Source organism: Colletotrichum scovillei (assembly GCF_011075155.1).
Source record: "Colletotrichum scovillei strain TJNH1 chromosome Unknown Contig00010, whole genome shotgun sequence".
Taxonomy (NCBI): Eukaryota; Fungi; Ascomycota; class Sordariomycetes; order Glomerellales; family Glomerellaceae; genus Colletotrichum; species Colletotrichum scovillei.
The window spans coordinates 4741502-4761303 of record NW_023336268.1 but is presented as its reverse complement, the minus strand read 5'-3'; the positions used below and the strand labels follow the sequence as shown (position 1 = coordinate 4761303).

The window sequence follows — 19802 nt, the reverse complement described above, 5'->3', positions numbered from 1 at the left end:
GCGTTGCGGCACTTTGCTTCGTTGTCTTTGGTTCGCTCTGGTCCAACCCAGTCCCGTTGGAGCAAAGCAATCCAACCCAGCCCATAATTACCGCCCTTTCTGCCCTGCAACGACATGACTTTCTGGACATGGAACATGGTCCCGGTCATGGGCTGCCCTTTGGATCATCGGAGGAGTAGCGGTAGCAATATCTAGCTGGCTAGCAGTACCGTAAAGCAAACGCCGGTCGGTTCGAACCAGCCCCAGCCCGGCCCAGCCGTATTGATTGTGCAGTCTACCAATTCGGTCCCGTCTTGTTGCATGGTTTCCCTCACTCTTTCTGCACATGTACGTATGTATGTTCTTGCTAGTCCACCCCCCGTCCCGGTGTCATTGACTGGGCACTCTCTGCGAAGGGGCTCCATCATCACTGGTCTTGTTCCAAGCCTGTCCTTCGTGAGGGTCGAGTGTGAGGTGAGTGTGAGCGAGATACCTGACTTATACCTCTGGGGGTGGTGAGGTCCAAGGTGGGCTTTGGCTTTGGCTTCCGGTGCCTTGTCTGGACCTCGCCTCGTCTTCCCTTCCGGTTCCCTTCCACCCATTCCCATTGTCTCTTAGACCTTGTCTGGCTGGCGTGTCTCCTCCTTCGTCTCTCTCTCTCTCTCTCTCCGTCGCTCGTCCATGGCCCTGTCGACCCGACCTTTCTTGCCTACCTACTAGATACACCTTGCCTAAATAAGTGGTGGTGTCTGTCGGTCTGGCGTCTGGTGTCCGGTGTCTGGTGTCTGGTGTCCCCAAGGTTCCCTTCCTTCTTGCCTGCGACGAGATACAAAACCCAAGACTGCCTGCCCACCCCTCTTTCGTTGCCGCGCCTTCCCTTCCCTTTTCCACCCCTCGGTGGCCATCTCTCGTCTCTTCTTCCCACTTCCTCCTCTCTTCTCGAGCCATCGTCGTCTCACCGATACTCTTCGCCGCCCACCGACCGCTCGTGAACCTAAGCCAACCTTACCTTCCAACGTCTCCCTCCCGGACCCCATCGACCAATATCCCTTGCTCGGCGACATCGGCGTCACGACGTATGCAGCCGGTCACAAGAGAAACCAAAACCCATCGAGTCACCGTCACCCCTCTTTTCGTCTACCTAATAAGAAGACGAACAGGCTGCCTTCACCCTCGCCCAGCTCCTTTCACTGCCTTACTTGGCCCATCTCACCTTGCCTAGCCTCCTCCTGAGTAGTCATCCTCAACGATACTCATACACACCACTTCATATAAGGTATCACATCCCTCTGCCTCGATCCCCCGCCTTGAATGGCTCTCACGCACAATCCTCTTACACGCTCCTCCTTTCATCCCTACTCCATCACCGCCCTGCGACAAGAGTAAGAGCGAACAAGCAGATTAAGAGACACAGACCGCTCTTAATACTAGTTTGTTACGAGGAATGCCAAACAGTCGTTTTTCCTCTCTCATTTTTATTCTAAAAAAATTCCCCACGGCATGAAACTCCATCGTCCTTACCCAGACTGCATCTTACCTGATACGGCCAAAGAAGACAGACGCCTGCATCCCGCTCCTTTGCGAACATCCGACTAACTTCTGAAAGCGGCATGATCCAGCGGCCCATCCCAGTGTCTTAGCAGCAGCGCCCCTCACCTCACAGCCGCATCACGTCCCGCCCGACTCTTACACTTCGTTCCGCCTCGACCACCCCAGGTACCAACCTACTTTGAGCACCTTGTGCATCACGCCTAAAGGACACGAACTACATCCCAAAAAGGTAAACCTCGATGGGTTACTGGGGAGTAAACATTTCGAGCCGACCCTGGAAACTCTTTATCGCCAATCGATAAAACCAGCAGCTACTCTTAATTGAACGCATTCCGAAACCTCCAGACTCACCCGCATCTACCCCTCCTCCAGTCAGTTTGCGACGACTTGCCAACAGATTACATTCGTTTCGGAACCCCCTCACTTGAACGATCCGCTTGCCTCGACCACCGGCAACTTGTACGACGACGAACGCACCTTCTGATCGATTGAACAAGGGCTTAGAAGAAGCAAGCGAGCGACGCCGTGCAGCTGCATACAAACAGAGAAATCAGGCGACAACAAGGAGGGGAATAAAGAAAAGAGCCAAGTTATTTGGTGAAAGAGAGACTGTGATTCTCCAATACAGGCAATACTAGCCACGATTCAGAAGCCGGCTTCACAGCGATAGGCTAGAGGACTTACCTCACGCAACGGTGGAAGGGATTCACAGCATGGACGAAGCCATGGATTACGCATACCATCATCCAGAGCAGTCTCAGGGTCAGGCACAGAATCCGTACGCACAACAGCGACCACGATGCCCTTATTTCCTCAACAGAGAAGGCCAACAGCAACTCCCTGGGATGCCACAGCACCGCTCAACAATGCACTACGACCCTGTTCACTCCTCAGCGAACTACCCAAATTGGCAGCCTCAAGTGCCACCGATACCTGGGCCATATCACTGGCAACACCAACCCCACTTGATGAACCACCGGGGACATCCAGCACCCCAGCACCGGCCTTCGAACTCGGCCTCTGAGGCACCTTACTACAACCATGTGCCTGTTCCGAACTTTGGCAATGTGGCTGGTGGCTACTCAGGGGCACCTCCAAGTGAGATGGTAGGCCCTCCAACCATGCAGCCGTCGTTCCCTCATACGCAGCTCCCTTCGGTGAGATTCAATCTTGCGACGGCCCTACCAGCAGGCCATCCGGCACAAGGCCAGCCGTTCTATACCAGCTCCGAGAGGAACTTTGGTGGGCAGAATGCTGCACCTCGCCACAACACCTTTAACACGGCTTCTCACTCTGTGAATACATCAAATCCTCCGGTACCACAAACTAGCTCAGAACATCTTGTGGCAGCCCCGAATCCTCCCCAGGTCGAGACATCAGACTCTACTGGAGGTACAAATCAAGCCCCATCTTCCGGGACCAGCATCCAGTTTGGATCTGCTCCTCCTTCATCTACTCTCCACCGCAGCACTGCAACCTTTCCCAATCCGCCATATGACGTTCATCAACCTAATTCAGGTGAGTGGTGTTTGCCTGCACCTGAGACTCTATATGTGCTAATGATGCCCGGAATATCACAGGCGCCTCATCTTCTGGAGCCTCGAGCTCATCAAGCAGCTTGGGCTCGCACCACCATCCAGAGCGACGTCGAGTCCCTGCCATTCGGCGCGCGTCCAGAAGACAAAGCCCTCTTTCCGACAGTGATGTCGATTCCGACCGAAGCGCGCTCGAACAGGTCATAGCATTGGCTGGAAACCCAACGCAAATGGCACGTCATATTATGACTCTGGAAGAAGACCACGTTCGGGCCGCTCAGTTCATGCGTGGCTCTGTGACCACGAAATATGTGGCGTCTTCGTCTGCTATCCAATCTCTTCAGAGCGTTCCGATCACCGAGCTATCAGAAAGCGAAAGAAGTCAGTTATAAGGATACCGGCTCTATTGTGAGAGAAAAAAAAAATGCTAACATGATTTGATAGCCTGTGTCATCTGCTACAATGAATTCGGTGTGGAAACACCCGAGGGCGTGAAGGAGGCTCCGCTGCGACTGCCCAAATGCAAACATGTATTTGGTGATCACTGCATCAAGAAATGGTTTGAGGAGTCGGACAGCTGCCCTTACTGCAGAGATAAGGTGCCACACGAAGCCAGGATCACATCCACACACCCGAACTTTGACCGGTACTACCGCAATCGTGGTCATGTGAACCTTGGAAATCTTGCTGGTTACGCTGGCTACATGCGAGACAGGGACGCTAGTCTTGCGCAGGACGACGCCAACCGCTCGCAAGGATCTGGATCTAGCCATGGTGAACGCCGCTCTCCCCCGACAGACAGCGGTGAAAGTCGGCGTAGGATTCGACCTCGTACTGGTATTCAAGGGCCAGGGTCACCAACATTCAGCAGCAGCCGGCCCAGACCAGTATCCAGCACATACGAGAGTAACAGGAGAGCGCATGCTGCAATTCCTGCTCTACTCCCACCTCGTGGAGCTTTCACATCCAACGGCTCCAGTCGTACGAACCACGGTGCTATATCACAGGTGTCCTTTTCCGGTCCCAACATGCATCAACACCATCAGGCAACTGGCTTTGCAGGTCTAGGAGAGACTGGGAGCGCCTCGTCGCAAGGAGTTCCGATAACCGCACGCCACCCTAACGGAGCTGCGCCAACCGCTCTTGGCGTGCCTGAGGGGCTCCATGGGAACGGATATTTGAACCCCGCGAACCGAACCTCACTGCCGGCAGTCCTTCCGGGCCCTTGGATCGGAGACCTAACAGCACCCGACGAAAGCCATCGGCGTATGATGGGTAGTGAGAATGGAGTGCCGCTTCAAGCCAACCCATGGGTACGGGAATAGGGAAGTCAACATGGACTTGGCGGCTGTGGACAGCGTAGGCGTGGACGGCGTGGCCAGTGGAAACGTAATTGGTATACTGGATATGGGGGACAGTTTCACTAACCAGTCTACAATTTTCTTTCGTGGAAAGGCTCGGTTTGGCATGCAGGATGACCTTTGACACAGATCGACCACGGCGTTTATTTTTTTCATTTTTTCGGTGGTCATGGCGTTTCAGGGAACCAGGGATCGTCATCTTCGTGATGGCATGATTCAGGATTCAAAGTCTCTCGGTAGGATTCATGAGGTCCGTTGGATCTGACTGGTTTTAAGGGCTGACCATTTGGGGGGGCCGGCCTGAGTGCACACATCATCAATACATTTCACGGGGCACTCACTTATTTGGTGTTGGCCTGTTAGCCTTGATACGCAAACAACGCGGCACCGCACACATGGCGGAAGCGACACAGCAAGCTAGTCTAGTTGGTTCTAGTTAGTTGAGCGGACGAATACATGACTCTATCCCACTCATATTCCGTTTCCTGAATATTTCGTTGTAGAATCCAAGTGCATGGGTGAATTTGTTGGCTTACGCTGATTAAGGCACAGGTTTTCCATAGCTGACCCCAAAAGTAGGCAGGCACACAGGTATCGATATGAGACATCACGGGACTTGGTTGACACACAGACTCGTAGTTTCTAGGGAATGATTGGACGGCGAACACTTCTCTTTTGGCCGTTGGAAAGCGAACTTTGTGGAATATGCAATGTGGACGGCACGGAACGGAATTTGGGGTCTCAATAGCCCGTGTGAAATCCGCCGGGACGGAGGGGCGGCAGGGCGGCAGGTCGTGCCCGGTTTACGTATTGCGGTTTTGTGAATATGAGATCCTGGCCCGATTCGGGGGTTTGGATTATCCCGGCGAGTCTTGTCCCGTCGGGAGCGGAGTAGGAGCGTGAAGAGGGGGAGGAGACCTGAGAGGAGAACGACGACCAAGTCAGACTTCTTGGAGATTTTTGCTTGGGCTTTCCTTGACTTCCGGGATGATGGCGGGTTAGTCGAGGCGAGGAGAGGGGCAAGAGGAAGAGGGGACGGTTAAGTATCTAGGGTGCAGTTCCGGCGGGCACCTACCTCATTGCTCGTAGGACGTCGGAAGTTTGGGTGGTTGTGTTATTTCTGCCGCGTGCGTATGTGAGGGGGATCACGAATCATGGGAGTTTTTGGAGAATATCAGATGGTAGTATTGTCAAGATACCCTTGGAGAAAGCGGGTGGCGATGTGTGTATGGCGTGTAAGTGGCTGGGCAACTTGAGGCCGCAAGATGTGACGGACAAGGCAGATGGACACGTAGGTAATGAGTGGTATTACATCATCTTGCTAACTGTGATTAATTTCAGGCGTCGATTTTCCTCTTCTTTTCTCTCTGCGAAGTTGTTAAAGTGGAAAGTTGACCAGTCGACCGGCATCGATGCAGAGACGTGTAAGCGAATGCGAACAAGATCCCCCTCGCGGCCCGAATATGGATAATGAATGATGGAAAAGGTTGGCCGTATTTCCCATTGGCTGGAGCCTCGTTGTCCAGGTGGTCCCTTTTGCGTGGCATCCGTGGCGTCCGTCATCACGGGAAGTGTGCATTCTGCCCAGAGGGGCAGATCTACAGTATGGGTAGGATTTAGACCCTTTAGGGACCCGTGATGTATTATCTTAGCCGTTCAATCACCCCACATCTTGGGTGCTGTCCTGATGCCACGGAAGACTGCCACCCGAATGTAGAACTGCAGAGTCGCTGCTGCTCTGCCACAATTCCTGGCTGTCATACATTGCCGCTTCTTCCCGAGCGGTGCAGCATTCGCTTCGAATGACCGGGCGGTGCATGATCAAATGTTTTGGAAATAAGGGGAACGGACGTGTGCTGCCAGCAGCAGGACGGGACCGCTTGGGTTCATGGCAGGCAGGACAATGACGTTAAACAGGCGGTAAAGGTGGTTTGTGTCACCAAAAGCTATCTTTTGCGTGGTGGAATGGTAGGAAGATGAGATGGGTTGAATAAAGGGGTTCTTGATTTTGAGCCTCACTTGCACAGACGGCGGAACGGAAACGAGGCCTGCCGTGCCGTAGAAGGGCGAAGGCTAAAGGTGGCGGTGCTGCTTGTTGTGTTTCTTGCACTTGATGTTTCCCGTGTTCTTGTTTGGGCCCTTTTGGGTTGATTTAACCGCCTTTTTTTTGGTGGTCTTTATGAGGTTTTGGGCCTGTGCGTCGTGCTGTTAAACGACAGTCAGAATAGAAAGGGTGAGATTCACAAAACAGCCCGATGTTTGGGTCAAGCACGCAACGGCAACGACTTGGGCTGAAGTTGGACGTTCAGGAGGGCAAGGTTAAGTTATGGTTCTTCTTGACAAATCAGTTTGAATTTGGCTTTCTTTGGTCGTCCAGACGAGACGTCTTTTAATGCTGTGCTATGCCCCATTCTCAAGTCATTCTGCAGAGAATAGTCCAGGGCTCTGCTTGTTTGAACAGGTGAGGGGCCAAACCGAGAAGTAAGAGAGTGAGGCTCTGGATAAGAGAGGCTCTCGATTACCTTGTTTGGGTAAAAGTCCCCCGTACTCCTGCAAGCCGTACTCGTCCTGGAGATGAAGGCGAAAATGTAGAAAAGGAAGACGAAGCAGGAGAGAAGGGCACTGTCCACGCGATTGAAACAGGCATGCTATGCGACTTGGCCCTGCGTCCCCCTTCCAATCGAAGGGACCATCCGAAACGATCAAGTCGGACTTTTCTGACTGAGCCAATCGCCTTTGCCTCGCACGGCCAAGCTTGGCGTGGTATCGGCATGGGACTGGACCGAGTCGCTGGAATCGCAATAACGTTGTGTCCTTTGCTTTTTTTCCCTTTCGCTCACCTCTCTTTGGTCCGGGATTCGGGGTCGAGGAGAGGACGGGTAGTGGTTCCAAGGTGAGCCAAATGTTACACCGAAAAGAGGGTAACCCGTATTGCGTACATAGCACTCAATGTTGGAACTCAAGACAAAGGCAAAGGAGCGCCACGACTGCGTGCAAACGGAACAAGACTGGCACAGCTAGAGACTGGACAGTGCCCCCCCAGGGTTTCCAAGGCGGCAACATCCCGCCGGAATTTCCTAGCACGATGGAAGAAGAAAAGAACAGCAAGCGAACGAAGAAGGGTGGGATCGGGCAAACAAATCATCCCAGAAGCCCGTTGGACTGGGACGATGGCCAGGGACCCCTCTCAAATCCCGTCCCGGACTTTTAGTTCCCCTTCTAAACTTCTTCCAGATATCTAGGTAGGCAAGCTGAAGCTGGGCCTTTTCGGTTTTCAAGACACGACGCAACCAATCCACAGCGAGCTAGGACGAGAATGGCATTCAATTCGAGCCTGGTGTCTCCATCAAAATGTAGTGTACTCATCATCCATAGAACCCCTCCCCCTACCATCCCACCTTTATTGAACAACCACCAGTCGCGGGTCATGTGCCGATTCGTCGAACGTGGTGCTGCTGCCTTTTTGCGGATGAACTTCTGAATCCCGTGCGTACTGCAGAGAACATATTCGCAGGTAGAGAGAGTAAGACGGAGTCGGGAATCTGTAGTGATATACCGTGTACACCACGAATCGCCTACGGATACCAAGACGGATGAACAAGAAACACGAGAGGCAACGAAATACGTACAACTAGCTCCCTTGTCAAGCAATCGAGCCGAGCTCTCTTTCTCTCTCCACCGAGCTGCAGAACGAAGCCAAGAAATCCGCTAGGGGCTCTTTTGGAGGGGGGCAGAGCAGCTTGCAACCAACGGCAGACCGGCTCATTGTCATCACTCCAGCTCCGTTCCCCAGCATCCCATCTCGTTTGCTTCTTTACTTTAGTAGGGGAACGTCCTCCTCCATCACCACCCTTGCTCACTCGATTGACCTCGGATGCCACGTGCTTTTAGCGTGTAGTTGCTTCATCGACTTTCATCAGGAGATAACATCTCAGAACTTCTTTCTCAGATTCACCAACCCAGAGCTGACAACAATACGGTACTCTTCACATCTTTTTTTCGGTTAAGATAAAACCAGATTACAACAAAAGCCGGGTTCGTCGTTTGAAGAACTTCACTCACCCCTTCTCCCAACCACCCCCGGCATCCCGTCGCGTCTCGTCTCATCCCAACTCCGTTCTCCATCGTCTCGCCCATCTGTGGTCTCCGACAGCCAAAACTCACCACCCCACGGCCCCTTGTCTGAAGGGACAACCCAAGAACGGACTTTTGGAGGAACCAAGTGTCTACCTTACCTCACGGACTGAACAGTTGGAACAGGGCAGCAAATAAGGGACTTCCCATAGAAGACGCGGTACGTGCGTGGATTGTCTCTCTCTCCCGTGTGTGTTTCTCTCTCTTTTGCGGCTTGCCTTGTTGTGCATGTGCTGGCGATGCTTTGGTTCCATGTCTGCAACCCCGTACGCATGAAACAGATCGACCCGGCCCTCATTCCACGCGGGATCTACCTCGCCTTGCCTGCCCTCTTCTACCTACCACACGCCACCACCACCTCTTTTCCCTTCTAATTGGGAGCTTAAACTTCAAGAAACAGCTTTGATCCGGTGTTGCTCTTTTCTTTCTATTTCACCATTTACCTTACATAACCTTACCCTTACCCGGGAGTTTAAACGCCTAGGCTGGCTTCTTCATTTGCGTGTCATTGGGAAAAGTTCTGGCGACTTACGCAAATCTTAAGGTCAACAAGACATAGTACCAAGGAAACCGTCTACTGCGCGCTTTTCGACATTGAGGTCTTTTACGAGAGTTCTAGACGCAGTCTTTGACAGATCTCGCTTTGCTCATCTCGAAACTCGGACAGCTCGCCTTTTCGTCGCAACGTAGACGTTGGAGGAGTCGTCGTCATCAAAGAGAACTATCTACGCAGGCATCGCTCCTCAAGAGAAAAAGAGACTCGAAGAACAACCGCAACAATGAGCGTCCCTTGGCGCGGAGTGTCCGTCAGCTCGGCTGCAATCGCCGTACTATTGGCCCTGCGACAACCAGTATTCTCGAGATGTCACCTGCTAGTCGCCTTCGTGGGCGCATTTGCCTTCCAGATGCTGGCTTGGGGCATCTTTGTCGTCTTCTTGTTCCCCCAGTACTTCTCGTCTCTGCGCTCGCTTCCGGGGCCCAAAGGTGATCACTGGTTGATGGGACAGTACCCGAGGATTATGCGCGAGCCGACTGGCGTGCCCATGATTGAATGGTGAGTAGAACACCGGAGAGAGAGAGAAAGCTGTCTTGGCATGTGACGTGAAAGAGACTAAATGTATACGCCACGCAGGATTAACACCATCCCTCACGAAGGCATCATTCGCTACCGCGGCTTGTTCAACCAGGAGCGCCTCCTGATCACGTCACCCAAGGCTCTCGCCGAGGTGCTCGTCACCCACAACTACGACTTCAAGAAGCCCGGCGCCGTCCGCTCGTCCATCGGCCGCATCCTCGGCATCGGCGTGTTGCTGGCCGAGGGCGACGACCACAAGGTCCAGCGCAAGAACCTCATGCCAGCCTTTGCCTTCCGCCACGTAAAGGACCTGTACCCGCTCTTCTGGAGCAAGGCATGCGAGGGCGTCCAGGCCATCACCGATGCCGTTCACGCCGAGGCCGCAAAGGGCGCCACCGAGGGGCTCACCGACCCGGAGAAGGCCGCCCTGGGCCCCAACACCGCCGTCCTGGAGATTGGCAACTGGGCGTCGCGCACCACGCTCGACATCATCGGCATGGCCGGTATGGGCCGCGACTTTGGCGCCATCCGCGACCCGGCGAACCCCCTAAACCAGACCTACCAGCACGTCTTCAAGCCGAGCCGTCAGGCCCAGGTCCTCGCGGTCCTCGGTCTCCTCCTCCCGGGTAACCTCGTCCACCATCTTCCCCTGCAGCGCAACGGCGACATCGCAAAGGCAGCCAACACCATCCGCGCCACCTGCCGCGAGCTCATCCGCGAGAAGAAGGAGAAGCTGGAGCGCAAGCAGCTCACCGACATTGACATCCTCTCGGTAGCGCTCGAGTCCGGCTGCTTCACCGAGGACAATCTCGTCGACCAGATGATGACCTTCCTCGCCGCAGGCCACGAGACCACGGCCTCGGCCATGATGTGGGCCATCTACTGCCTCTGCCTCAACCCCGAGGTCCAATCCCGCCTCCGCCTCGAGATCCGCGAGCGCCTCCCGACACCGGGCACGCCCGGCGACATCACGGCCCTCGACATCGACCACATGCCCTACCTCAACGCCGTCTGCAACGAGGTCCTGCGCTACTACTCCCCGGTGCCCATGACTCTCCGCGAAGCCGCCGTCGACACCGTCATCGACGGCAACAAGGTGCCCAAGGGCACGCGCATCATGCTCTGCCCGTGGGCCACAAACAAGGACACCTCGCTCTGGGGCGCCGACGCGGGCCGCTTCAACCCGGACAGATGGCTCCCCTCGCGCGACGGCGGCGACGCTGCGGAGACCAAGAAGACGGCCAACAGCGGCGGCGCGACGAGCAACTACGCCTTCATGACGTTCCTCCACGGGCCGCGGAGCTGTATCGGGCAGGGGTTCGCAAAGGCCGAGTTTGCGTGCATCCTCGCCTCGTGGATCGGGCGGTTCGAGTTCAGCCTCAAGAACAAGGAGGAGTACGACGAGAAGAATATGACTATCAAGGGCGGCGTCACTGCGCGTCCGTCAAAGGGCTTGCACGTGTACGTCAAGGTCGTCGATGGTTGGTGAGTTGCTTGTGTGCGTGTGTAGGTGTGTGTGGAGAGTGAAGGATGTGCTTTTGTGTTGTAATTAATGATATGAGCATGACTGACTGGCTGGCTGGCTGGACTGAACTGGGCTGGGTTCCTGGTATGTGTCAAAAGCACAAAATGACGTATATAATGGGAAAAGGGGGCACGCTGAGCGCGCAGACGAGCGAGGTCTGTCCCAGCATGGTGTTCTTGATAGCATTTGATGCTTGGGAAAGGATAGAAGAATATGGCGTTAAATCCAATAACACACATATACGTTTTGAAGCAAAAGAGGTCTTCAAGGTTTTCTTCAATCAAGGGAAGAGAGTTCGTCCAGAAAGAGACCAGGTCCTCCCGCAAACAGCTCATTAACGTCTTGAAACCCATGGTAATGCGAAACCTTTTATCCCCTTTCGAAGCAGGCCATCTACATCGCTGAGTTCCATGCCGGGTACGATAGGTAGGTGGCGCATCTAGACTAAAGTAAACAAACCTGAGGTGCTTTTGGTGATTCAGGCAGGCACGACCGGCCCGTACTTTCCTCACCTTCCGACACATCACCCGCGAGAAGGCTATATACCCCCCGTCTCAACTCCGTTCCCGTCACCAGCCAGCAGGCGCCCGTCTAGGTCGACGGGTCAGGTCAAACTGGCTGGGTGGTGGAGTGGTTCACGGTCGATAATCAACTTACGCCTACAGCCTACTCGACGACAGGCTCCGAGTTCGAGTTCGAGTCCCAGCATGAGCACCAAGAGATGTAGCCCCCAGTTCAGCACCGAGAGGGTTGAAATCTTTTTACTTCTCAGTCGTGATTATATTGTTGACGCTCCTGAACTTAGCTGACGATAATGAGGGGAGATCTTGTTGTTTGTATATCGTTACCTTCTTGTAACTGCCATAGCCAAACTTTTACCTCCTCTATCCGCACCTTCTTCCGTAACTATTTACTAGCTTGCCTTGAGCGCGATCGCTCGACCGCGATTACGATTTGCTTGAGTTCCATATTTAAATAGATCCGGTTCGGATCCAGGGTCAGGAATGATTTCCTTAAGCCAGTCGGTCCTTGGCGATCTTCCGGTTACTTTGGCAAGCACCTAGTAGCCTACTGCCGCAGCTTCTTTGCGTTTGGTACAAGCTTTGCGCCCTTATGACTACCGGAATTCCTTAACGCCTCACATGTAAGGAAGGATAGAACACGGGCCGGTAGCGAAAGGAAGGGCCTCAGTGAGGGCCAGCGACGGTCAAAGGGCAGTAACTAGAGGCTGAGGTCAGACATGTTTTTTTTATTTAAAGCCCCAAATCTTCTGTGGAACTGCACCTTGTGCGTATCTTCCCATGCTCGGAGCAACGACTGTTTCTTAGTGGAGGCCCTGTTGAGTACAAGTATGATGTTCATGCGGTTGTGCTTAATGGCAGTGTACCGTAGATGTCCTCCAAAACTTGAAGACGCTAGGCTTTAATTTAGTATAGTTGGTGTTTGGTATAACAGAAAGCCAGGAAAAGTTCAGGGTCACACAGTAATGAGATGGACTGGAACATTTGTTAGACTCAGTGGTAGATCCATCGCATATATTGCCTTTGATCTGCTTGACCAAGCTCACGCAAGCTAGGGGTATAACTATGAATGTACGAGAAAAGAAAAAGGGCGGCTGTACGCTTTTGCTATGGAATGGTATTCGCACAGGACCCCTAGACTCTCTTGCCTTGCTTCAGCAGATCGCCAACCTTGGGCGGCAACACCAAGGCACTTCTGTCGTTCCGCCTGTAAAAGTCCACGACTGCCAGCGCCGTCTTCTCTGGCAGATCCTCTTGGATGAAGTGTCCAGCTTCCGGGAATACTTGTAATGCGTACTTGCCTATTGCCAGGGTGCCAGTCAGCTCTTATCTGGCTAGAATGGTACGGGGAAAAGAGAGCAACGTTAACGTACCCTGCATCTGACCGATGGTCAACTCCGTGTCCAGCCTGTCCGTACCCGCCAGCAGAAGCAGTTTTCCACCCCTCGCCTCGAGAAACTTCTTGCTCAAGCCGACGAACCAGCCTTCCCAGAATGGTTGCGTCGCCGCCAGATCCGTTCGCCATCGCCACGGCCTCGTCGGATCGATGGAGTCGTCGTACACCAAAAGCGCCGGCACTGAAGTCCGCGCCGACACCGAGTTGCGGACGGTGCGCGAGCGGATATGCCAGTCTATACCGGACTGCAAACTGGCGAAGCCGGTGGGCCGCGTTGAGAGGTATGTCAGCATGCTCTGCAGAGCATCCATTGCCGAGCCCTCCACCACATCCAGAACTCCGTACCCGAGCAGAGCGTTGCCCAGCTTCCCCGACTTGGCTACATCCGTGACGACGGCGCCACCCAGCGAGTGTCCGATGAGAATGATGGGGGGAAGTTCAGGCCAAGACATCTGGGTCTTTGTCAGCTGGATGACGCTGAACAGGTCCTCCGTCAGGACGTCGAGCTTGAGGTCGAGCTCGGTGCCGTCCGTGATGACCGTCGAGCCGTGGCCGCGAGCATCCGGAGAAAGAATGCCGGCCGAAGGGAGACGTTTCCTGATCTCGGACGAGAGGGCCGCAAATGAGAGGCCAGAAGAGCCGGCGCCGTGGTGCATGACGAAGAGGGGTCCCTTCCCGACAGGGGAGTTGAGGTAGGCGTGGTATGTCACGGTGGCAGAGTCATCGTCTCCGACCTTGGGCTTCAGGAACAATTCTCTCTCAAAATAGGTTGTCCACGGGATTTGCTCCAGCGTGCGGCCCCTCGACACACTAGAAGCGGGAATCAGCGCCTTGGTGTAAGCACAAACGTGTTTTCCTTCCTCGGGCCTCGTGGCAATGGCGGGAGGGGAAGAACAGCAAAGGGCAAGAGAAAAGTACGTTACCCTTGCGGTCGAGCAAAGAGGTTCTGACTCGGAGAGGGGATGATGGTGCCGGTAGAAGAAGCGGAGGAGGCGGAGGAGGCAGAGGAGGAGTCTCCGTCGTCCATGTGCTCCGGCAACTCGGGGAGCTGATCGGTCTCGGGTTCCTCGTCGTCGAGGTCGTTGAGGGGCTCCGGTAGAGGATGCATGGGGTCGAGTTTCCTCTTGGCCCAAGCTCTTTGCAACTCACTCATCTTGGGCTGGCCTTGGGATCTGCCGATAGCTTCTGCCAAAACAGGTGGATGTTGTTTCTTCCCCTCTCCCTCTTTCCTGTGCCTTCTATAGTGAGGCAAAGGCAACTTCCGGCGTGGCTTCCGTTTGTGTGTGTGTGTGTGTGTGTGTGTGTGTGTGTGTGTGTGTGTGTGTGTGCTGCAGGCGTCGCCGACCAGCCGGGATGCCAAGCCGATGGTTGCAGATGCAGGAAAGTTTGACGAGGAGAGAGATCAGAGACGATCAGAGCCGTGTAATTGAAATGGCCGCAAGATGAGGCCCGTCACACGGAGCGGAAGAAACGAATGCAGAGCAAGGCTGGAGCCGCCAACTTTGGGCCAAGTGGGATGCTGTGAGACCAACTTTGGGAGTTTGAGTTGCCGTCGTGGGGATGACGTTCAGTGGGGTGATGAGGGGCAGCCCTTTCCACTCGCACTGTGCCTCGGTAGTGTTTTACGTCTGGTTTACAGTGCTTAGAGGCAATCTCTCGCACACGCCGGTCTAATGGAGGCAACTGTGCCCCAAAAACCTCGCTGAAAGAAAGAGTGGCCCGTCCCTGCCATGTGTTCCTTCCACAGTGACAAGACAAAGGCGAGGTTTCCTGAACATCTTCTTTGTTGAGCTGCCTTGGGCTTCTTACTCCTTTGGGAAGACCGTTATACCTGGAGTTATCACAATAAATACACCCCAAGAACCAATGGTCTCATATCGTCTACATCGTCAACCTCTTCCCTCCAACTTCACTCATCACTCATCACTCAACAGTCACATACTTTATACTATTAATTTGCGTTCCATTTGTAGGTATATACTTATCCGAGGCCCTTTCCTCCGCTATGCAAACCCTCCGCCCTTTGAACCCAAAGAAGAAGATTACCTTGCGGTCATAAAACGTGTATATCCCCACAGGGGACATTGAGCCTGCTTGGTTGTGCATGTTGTTGATAACGACTGCATAAAAGGGTTCCTCTTCTCCCTCTCCCTCTTCCCCTTTACGACAAAAGGCAAAAAGAAACGAGAAACTCAGAGAGGCAGCCGTCGATATCATAACCATTGGTGTTTGCAGAGGGTGTAAAACGTTATTGTGTATATCCGTAGATATCTTTGAGAGAGAAAATGAGAGAGACGGACAAAGGATGAGCAGACCCAAGGAAATAAGTTTTTTGAAAATATAAAATAAGAAATAAGGAAAGGAAAAAGTAAATAGGATATAAGTGGCTTCCTTTCTGGAATCTCTGTGAACAGCTAAGAGAGATCCATATGTCATACATTCCACACTTCTATGTTCATTGTCATTCCAACAGGTACACACACCAGTCAAAGCGTCTCCCTCCCGATTCTTTCAGCTTTTCTTTCAGTGATACACACCCCGGTAACCGCCACCACCATAGCCGCCGTGGGGGTTGTGGTTGAAGTCGCCGCCCACGTTGGGCAGTGTTGGCGCCCTGTCGGCAATGGGTGCCGCGCCGAGGACGAGGTTCTCGCGGCTTTGGTCGTGGTGGGCGTTGCCGTAAGGCGTGCTTGGCGCCAGAGGGCGGTAGGGAGCGTTGCCCGCTGCGCCCATGTAGTGGTCGGGAGACTCCGAGCGCTGGTCCTTCTTCTCGGGGACGCTCGACATGGAGAAGGTAGTACCGGCCTCGGGATCCTTGCGGTCCATGAGGAGGGAGTTGCGGGCGTCCAGAGGAGTGAGGGTGTCCATGTCGCGCTGCATCTTCTCTATAAAGGGGGTCAGTAACGTGATATTCAGATAGCGTGGAAGTAGACTTACCCATCTCCTTTCTGCGCTTGCGGTGGGGGTTCTCCTTGCAGCAGGCGTTGATTGCGTTCCACATGATCAGAAGAGCGAGCACACCGGTCAAAGCGGACTGGACGGCAATCAAGACAACGCCAGTGACGGTCTGGGTGGTCTGCGCGATGCCAAACTCCTCGACAAAGACGAGGATGCAGGCAACAGAGAGGACGCGGACGACCTGGATGGTGATGTTGATGACGTTGCCCGACTTGCGCTCAAAGGGACGGCTCCACAGCAAAAGGCAAAGCATGAGACCCTCAACGACGAGCTGGGCAGAGGTCTGGGCCATGCCGTGGCCATCGCCAGCGGCAAGGATGCAACCCTTGGCGAACAGGTAGACGATGACGGGGACAAAGATCCACCAGTAGTCCTTCTTGTAGGACTCGTAGAAGAGGCTGTACTTCATCCAGTTGTTCTTGTCATCGTAGAGACCGCTCACATCGCCCTCGGCCTGCTTCAGCTTGCGAGCAGTGCTCCAAATCTTGTAGGAGAAGAAGGCGAGAATGCCAGTAAAGATACCCAGACTGACACCGGCAAGAACCTTGGCAGCCCATGAATCACCATTGGTAAACTGGAAAATGCAGTACAAGACCCAGATACCATAGAGCAGCATGATGAGCGAGGTGATGGCACGGGCGATGGATCCCCAGTAGTGCTCACGGAATCCGGCAAGACCCTTGGGGAAGTTACCGAAAAGAGCCCAGAACTCGAGAATGACCTTGACCAGGAGAATTCCGACAATGATGGCGGCAATGACGATGGCGACGATGAGGAGAACGGTCATGAAGGTGTTGGACTTGGGGACACTGAGAGTGTTGACAAAGGCAGTGATACCCTGGACCTTCTGCTTGATAGTGGTGACCGGGTCGTCAGAGTCGCCGCTGGTGGTTCCGTTGACGCTGGTCTCAATCTCTCTGAGGACGAGGGCTTGGAATGTCTCGACGGCACGCTTGGTCTTGAAGAGGGCGCTGCCACCGTCGACGGTGGAGCCGTCGGCGAGAATGAGAGTGCTGTTCTTGAGGATCTCAACGCTGTCCTTGCTCAAATCACCGCCGGTCGCACCGCGGAAGTTGTCGATGGCGACCTGCATGTCGGTCCAGGGAATGATGCCGCAAGAGAAACCAAAGTTCTTGACGAAGCTGCTGTAGACGGGAGGGTAGCTGACGGAAAGCATGCCGTTCATGGCCATGCCCTGGAACCATCCGAAAACCTCGGTGAAACTAGGGCTGATGGTACCAGCACCTCCAGTGCCGCTGCCACTAAGGGCGGCACTGCCTCCAGCGAAAGCAGAGCTGACTGCAGACACACCGGTGGCGACAAGAGCGAGACCAGCAACTCCGGCGGCAATGTAAGAGACGGCAGCGACGCTGGCGGTCTTACCGTTAGTGACCTGGGACGTGATGCAGGCGACCTCTTCGTTGGTGTCGAGGGTCTTGAGCTGAAGCTTGGCCTGAGCGGCGATATCGGGGACTGCGAAGGCGATATCCGGGACCATGCTGGCATACTCATCAGGAATCTTCTGAGTGCCACGAGCAGAGAAGCTGCCGGCGGGAACTGAGATTTGTTAGCATTTTCCGTAATCGAAACGTCAACTCATCCACAGCTGGCACATACCAGGGCAGAGCTGCTCGACAAAGGTTCCTGCTTCGCATGGGTTGAATGTGTTGGAGTAGATGGCAGTGCCGTAGGCGCTGACATCCAAGATGGCTGTGACGTTCTGAACCTTGGAGCTCGTTCCTGCTACATCGAAGGTGACGGTCTTGTTGTCGTTGTTGTACTGAATATCAATCTTCTGGACGGAAATCGCGGTATCGTTGCCGCAAGTCGTGAAGCTGCTTGTCTTGAGGATGGAATCGGCGAGGGTGCTAGAAGCAAATGCGGTGGCCAAGGCCAAAAGGCGCTTCGGGCCCCAGTTGGGTGCGGTTCGCGTCATTTTGTTGTGTTGTAAAAACAAAGTTGTGGTAGAAAATTCGTTGTTCGTCGTTCTGTCGGGAATCGAAAATGTTTCCCAAAGCCGTGTGATGGTGGGTATATCCAAAGTCTATACTTTTTGAGCCTCTTTGTGCTTCTTTCTCCTGTACTCCCAGCGATTGATGCCGTCCCTTTCCCTACTATAACAGATTGATACGCTTTGATAACGAGTTTGGTGGTGAGAGAGATAGGGGGTTCCGTGTTCGTCGGGGACCGGGTTGTGAGTTTTCTTTGGCGAATTGAGTGATACTATTCGAGTCGTCGTCGTCGCGTCGGGAGGGTATAATGCGAGAGTCGTGGACCAAAGGAAACAAGCAACCAGATTGTACTAGTGGAGTCGAAGGATTGTGAAATGGTAAGAGGCTAACAAGAAGCAAGCACAGCTTTCTACAGAATGACACGAGAGAGATGAAATAAAAGAGGCCGAGGATCAACCTGGAAAGAAGAGGAATATGGGCTGGCCGCGAGGTGCCTATGCAGAGCCCGAAGGGTGTCGATGGGATGAGCCCGTATGAGGCTTCTTGTACGCCGAAAGAGATGGATCAGCGGAAGCAGGTTGAAAACCTATGGTGGTGAGGTGGGCGTTGGAGGTTATGATAGATCGAGAGAGTGAGCAGTGTGTTGGAGTAAGAGAGAGTTTCTTCAACAGCCAGATAGGCGAAGAGAGAGACAGTGGCTGAAAAAAGAGGCTAAAGTCCACGGGCGGGTATATGAAACGAGCGAAAGGTGACGATGCTGAGAATGCACGCCGGTCAGGAGGTGGTGGTGGAGTGGGAGGAGGGAGGGAGGGAGCAGAGACAAGACGCAGAGAGAGACAGAGGAGGAAAAGGAACGACACGAACGAGCGAGAAGGGGAAGCGATTGGCGATCGATGGTTGGCGGGAGATGGGGCCCCAAGCCTGGAAGCGACCTCAGCGTCGTCTGTTCTCGTCCACGGGCCCCCCATGCAAAGAGGGACATGGACCCTGGGATGGCGTGCGGATTGGTGTGGATGGGGGCAACGCACGCACACCAGACGCAGACGAACAACGGTACGAACAATCTGGACGGTCTCCGAGCCTCTCACGCTCTCCCTCTTGCTTTGCTGCTTGACGGATTTCGTCCACAGAACCACAGCTGCTAGCACCGTCTCTGATCCGTCTCCTCCTCCCTCCTCCCACTGGGACAAGACAAGACGGGGAGAGGAACCATCTGTGGGAGGTCGTGTTCAACATCCTGGTCACCTCCACCGGGCGCAGGTTCGATTGGAACCTCGTCCCTGACATGATCCTTGCCCCATCCAGGCACCTTCAAAGGCTCCAGAGTGCAAAGGAACGTCAACCAGCCGGAAGGCCGTCAACCCTGGTCAAGAGCGTCTCTGCCCTTGCGCTGGTTCCAATGTCCAGTAATAGCCCAAGGATTGGGTCGACCCACGCAGCGGCGCTGACGAACTGGGTCCCTCGTTGGGTCCTCTTTGGAGCCCAGCGTAGCCAAACCAGCCCATTATCTCCTCCCGTTCCTGATTCACTCAGCGTGGTCTGGGGGAAGGTAGTGTGAGGATACCATGGCGCCAGACTGGCGGCGGCACTGGCATTAGCATGCCATGGTGCGGCTTGCTTGTCGCCGACTCTATCTCTCTTGGCCGTTCGACGGTGCGAGGCGTATTAGCGGCGGTGGCGGGCGGCTACTGCGAGGAAGAGGGGGCGGGTAGTGAATACGACGACCGGTAGATGGTAAACATCAGCTTACTGTGGTGGAAAGGCTGCGAATGCGCATTAGTTTTTTACGAAAGGCTTCTGTCAAAAGTGCAGTAC

The 19802-nt window shown here is 54.2% G+C and overlaps 4 protein-coding genes across 4 annotated transcripts; 2 read left to right on the top strand and 2 right to left on the bottom strand.

Moving 5' to 3' along the window:
- The first annotated feature begins 557 nt into the window (after nt 1-557).
- On the top strand, nt 558-4899 carry HER10_EVM0011923 (uncharacterized protein). The gene is made up of 3 exons (XM_035483165.1): nt 558-3048; nt 3111-3446; nt 3510-4899. Exons 1-3 carry the CDS (start codon nt 2244-2246, stop codon nt 4388-4390), a joined length of 2022 nt encoding a protein of 673 aa, XP_035328560.1. The 5' UTR covers nt 558-2243; the 3' UTR covers nt 4391-4899.
- Nucleotides 4900-8161: 3262 nt separating this feature from the next.
- Nucleotides 8162-11327, top strand: HER10_EVM0000147 (cytochrome P450). Its single transcript, XM_035469941.1, has 2 exons — nt 8162-9614; nt 9693-11327. The coding sequence occupies exons 1-2, from the start codon at nt 9340-9342 to the stop codon at nt 11122-11124; spliced, it is 1707 nt and encodes a 568-aa protein (XP_035327492.1). The 5' UTR covers nt 8162-9339; the 3' UTR covers nt 11125-11327.
- Nucleotides 11328-12674: 1347 nt separating this feature from the next.
- HER10_EVM0000525 (protein phosphatase methylesterase 1) lies at nt 12675-14737 on the bottom strand. The gene is made up of 3 exons (XM_035470303.1): nt 14001-14737; nt 13055-13887; nt 12675-12982 (listed from the first exon to the last, which is right to left on the bottom strand). Exons 1-3 carry the CDS (start codon nt 14228-14230, stop codon nt 12816-12818), a joined length of 1230 nt encoding a protein of 409 aa, XP_035327522.1. The 5' UTR covers nt 14231-14737; the 3' UTR covers nt 12675-12815.
- Nucleotides 14738-15032: 295 nt separating this feature from the next.
- HER10_EVM0011668 (transient receptor potential ion channel) lies at nt 15033-19368 on the bottom strand. The gene is made up of 3 exons (XM_035481092.1): nt 17653-19368; nt 16015-17592; nt 15033-15962 (listed from the first exon to the last, which is right to left on the bottom strand). Exons 1-3 carry the CDS (start codon nt 17969-17971, stop codon nt 15601-15603), a joined length of 2259 nt encoding a protein of 752 aa, XP_035328539.1. The 5' UTR covers nt 17972-19368; the 3' UTR covers nt 15033-15600.
- Nucleotides 19369-19802: the final 434 nt, after the last annotated feature.

Bases quoted from the DNA above. Each gene is read 5' to 3' on its own strand.
- HER10_EVM0011923 (XM_035483165.1), top strand. From the start codon at position 2,244: ATGGACGAAGCCATGGATTACGCATACCATCATCCAGAGCAGTCTCAG. The intron at 3,049-3,110 runs GTGAGTGGTGTT...GGAATATCACAG, and splicing joins CGTTCATCAACCTAATTCAG to GCGCCTCATCTTCTGGAGCC. The intron at 3,447-3,509 runs GTCAGTTATAAG...ATGATTTGATAG, and splicing joins GCTATCAGAAAGCGAAAGAA to CCTGTGTCATCTGCTACAAT.
- HER10_EVM0000147 (XM_035469941.1), top strand. From the start codon at position 9,340: ATGAGCGTCCCTTGGCGCGGAGTGTCCGTCAGCTCGGCTGCAATCGCC. The intron at 9,615-9,692 runs GTGAGTAGAACA...TACGCCACGCAG, and splicing joins GGCGTGCCCATGATTGAATG to GATTAACACCATCCCTCACG.
- HER10_EVM0000525 (XM_035470303.1), bottom strand. From the start codon at position 14,230: ATGAGTGAGTTGCAAAGAGCTTGGGCCAAGAGGAAACTCGACCCCATG. The intron at 13,888-14,000 runs GTAACGTACTTT...TCCCGCTTCTAG, and splicing joins CTCTTTGCTCGACCGCAAGG to TGTGTCGAGGGGCCGCACGC. The intron at 12,983-13,054 runs GTACGTTAACGT...CCCTGGCAATAG, and splicing joins GACCATCGGTCAGATGCAGG to GCAAGTACGCATTACAAGTA.
- HER10_EVM0011668 (XM_035481092.1), bottom strand. From the start codon at position 17,971: ATGACGCGAACCGCACCCAACTGGGGCCCGAAGCGCCTTTTGGCCTTG. The intron at 17,593-17,652 runs GTATGTGCCAGC...AACAAATCTCAG, and splicing joins TGTCGAGCAGCTCTGCCCTG to TTCCCGCCGGCAGCTTCTCT. The intron at 15,963-16,014 runs GTAAGTCTACTT...CCCCCTTTATAG, and splicing joins CAAGCGCAGAAAGGAGATGG to AGAAGATGCAGCGCGACATG.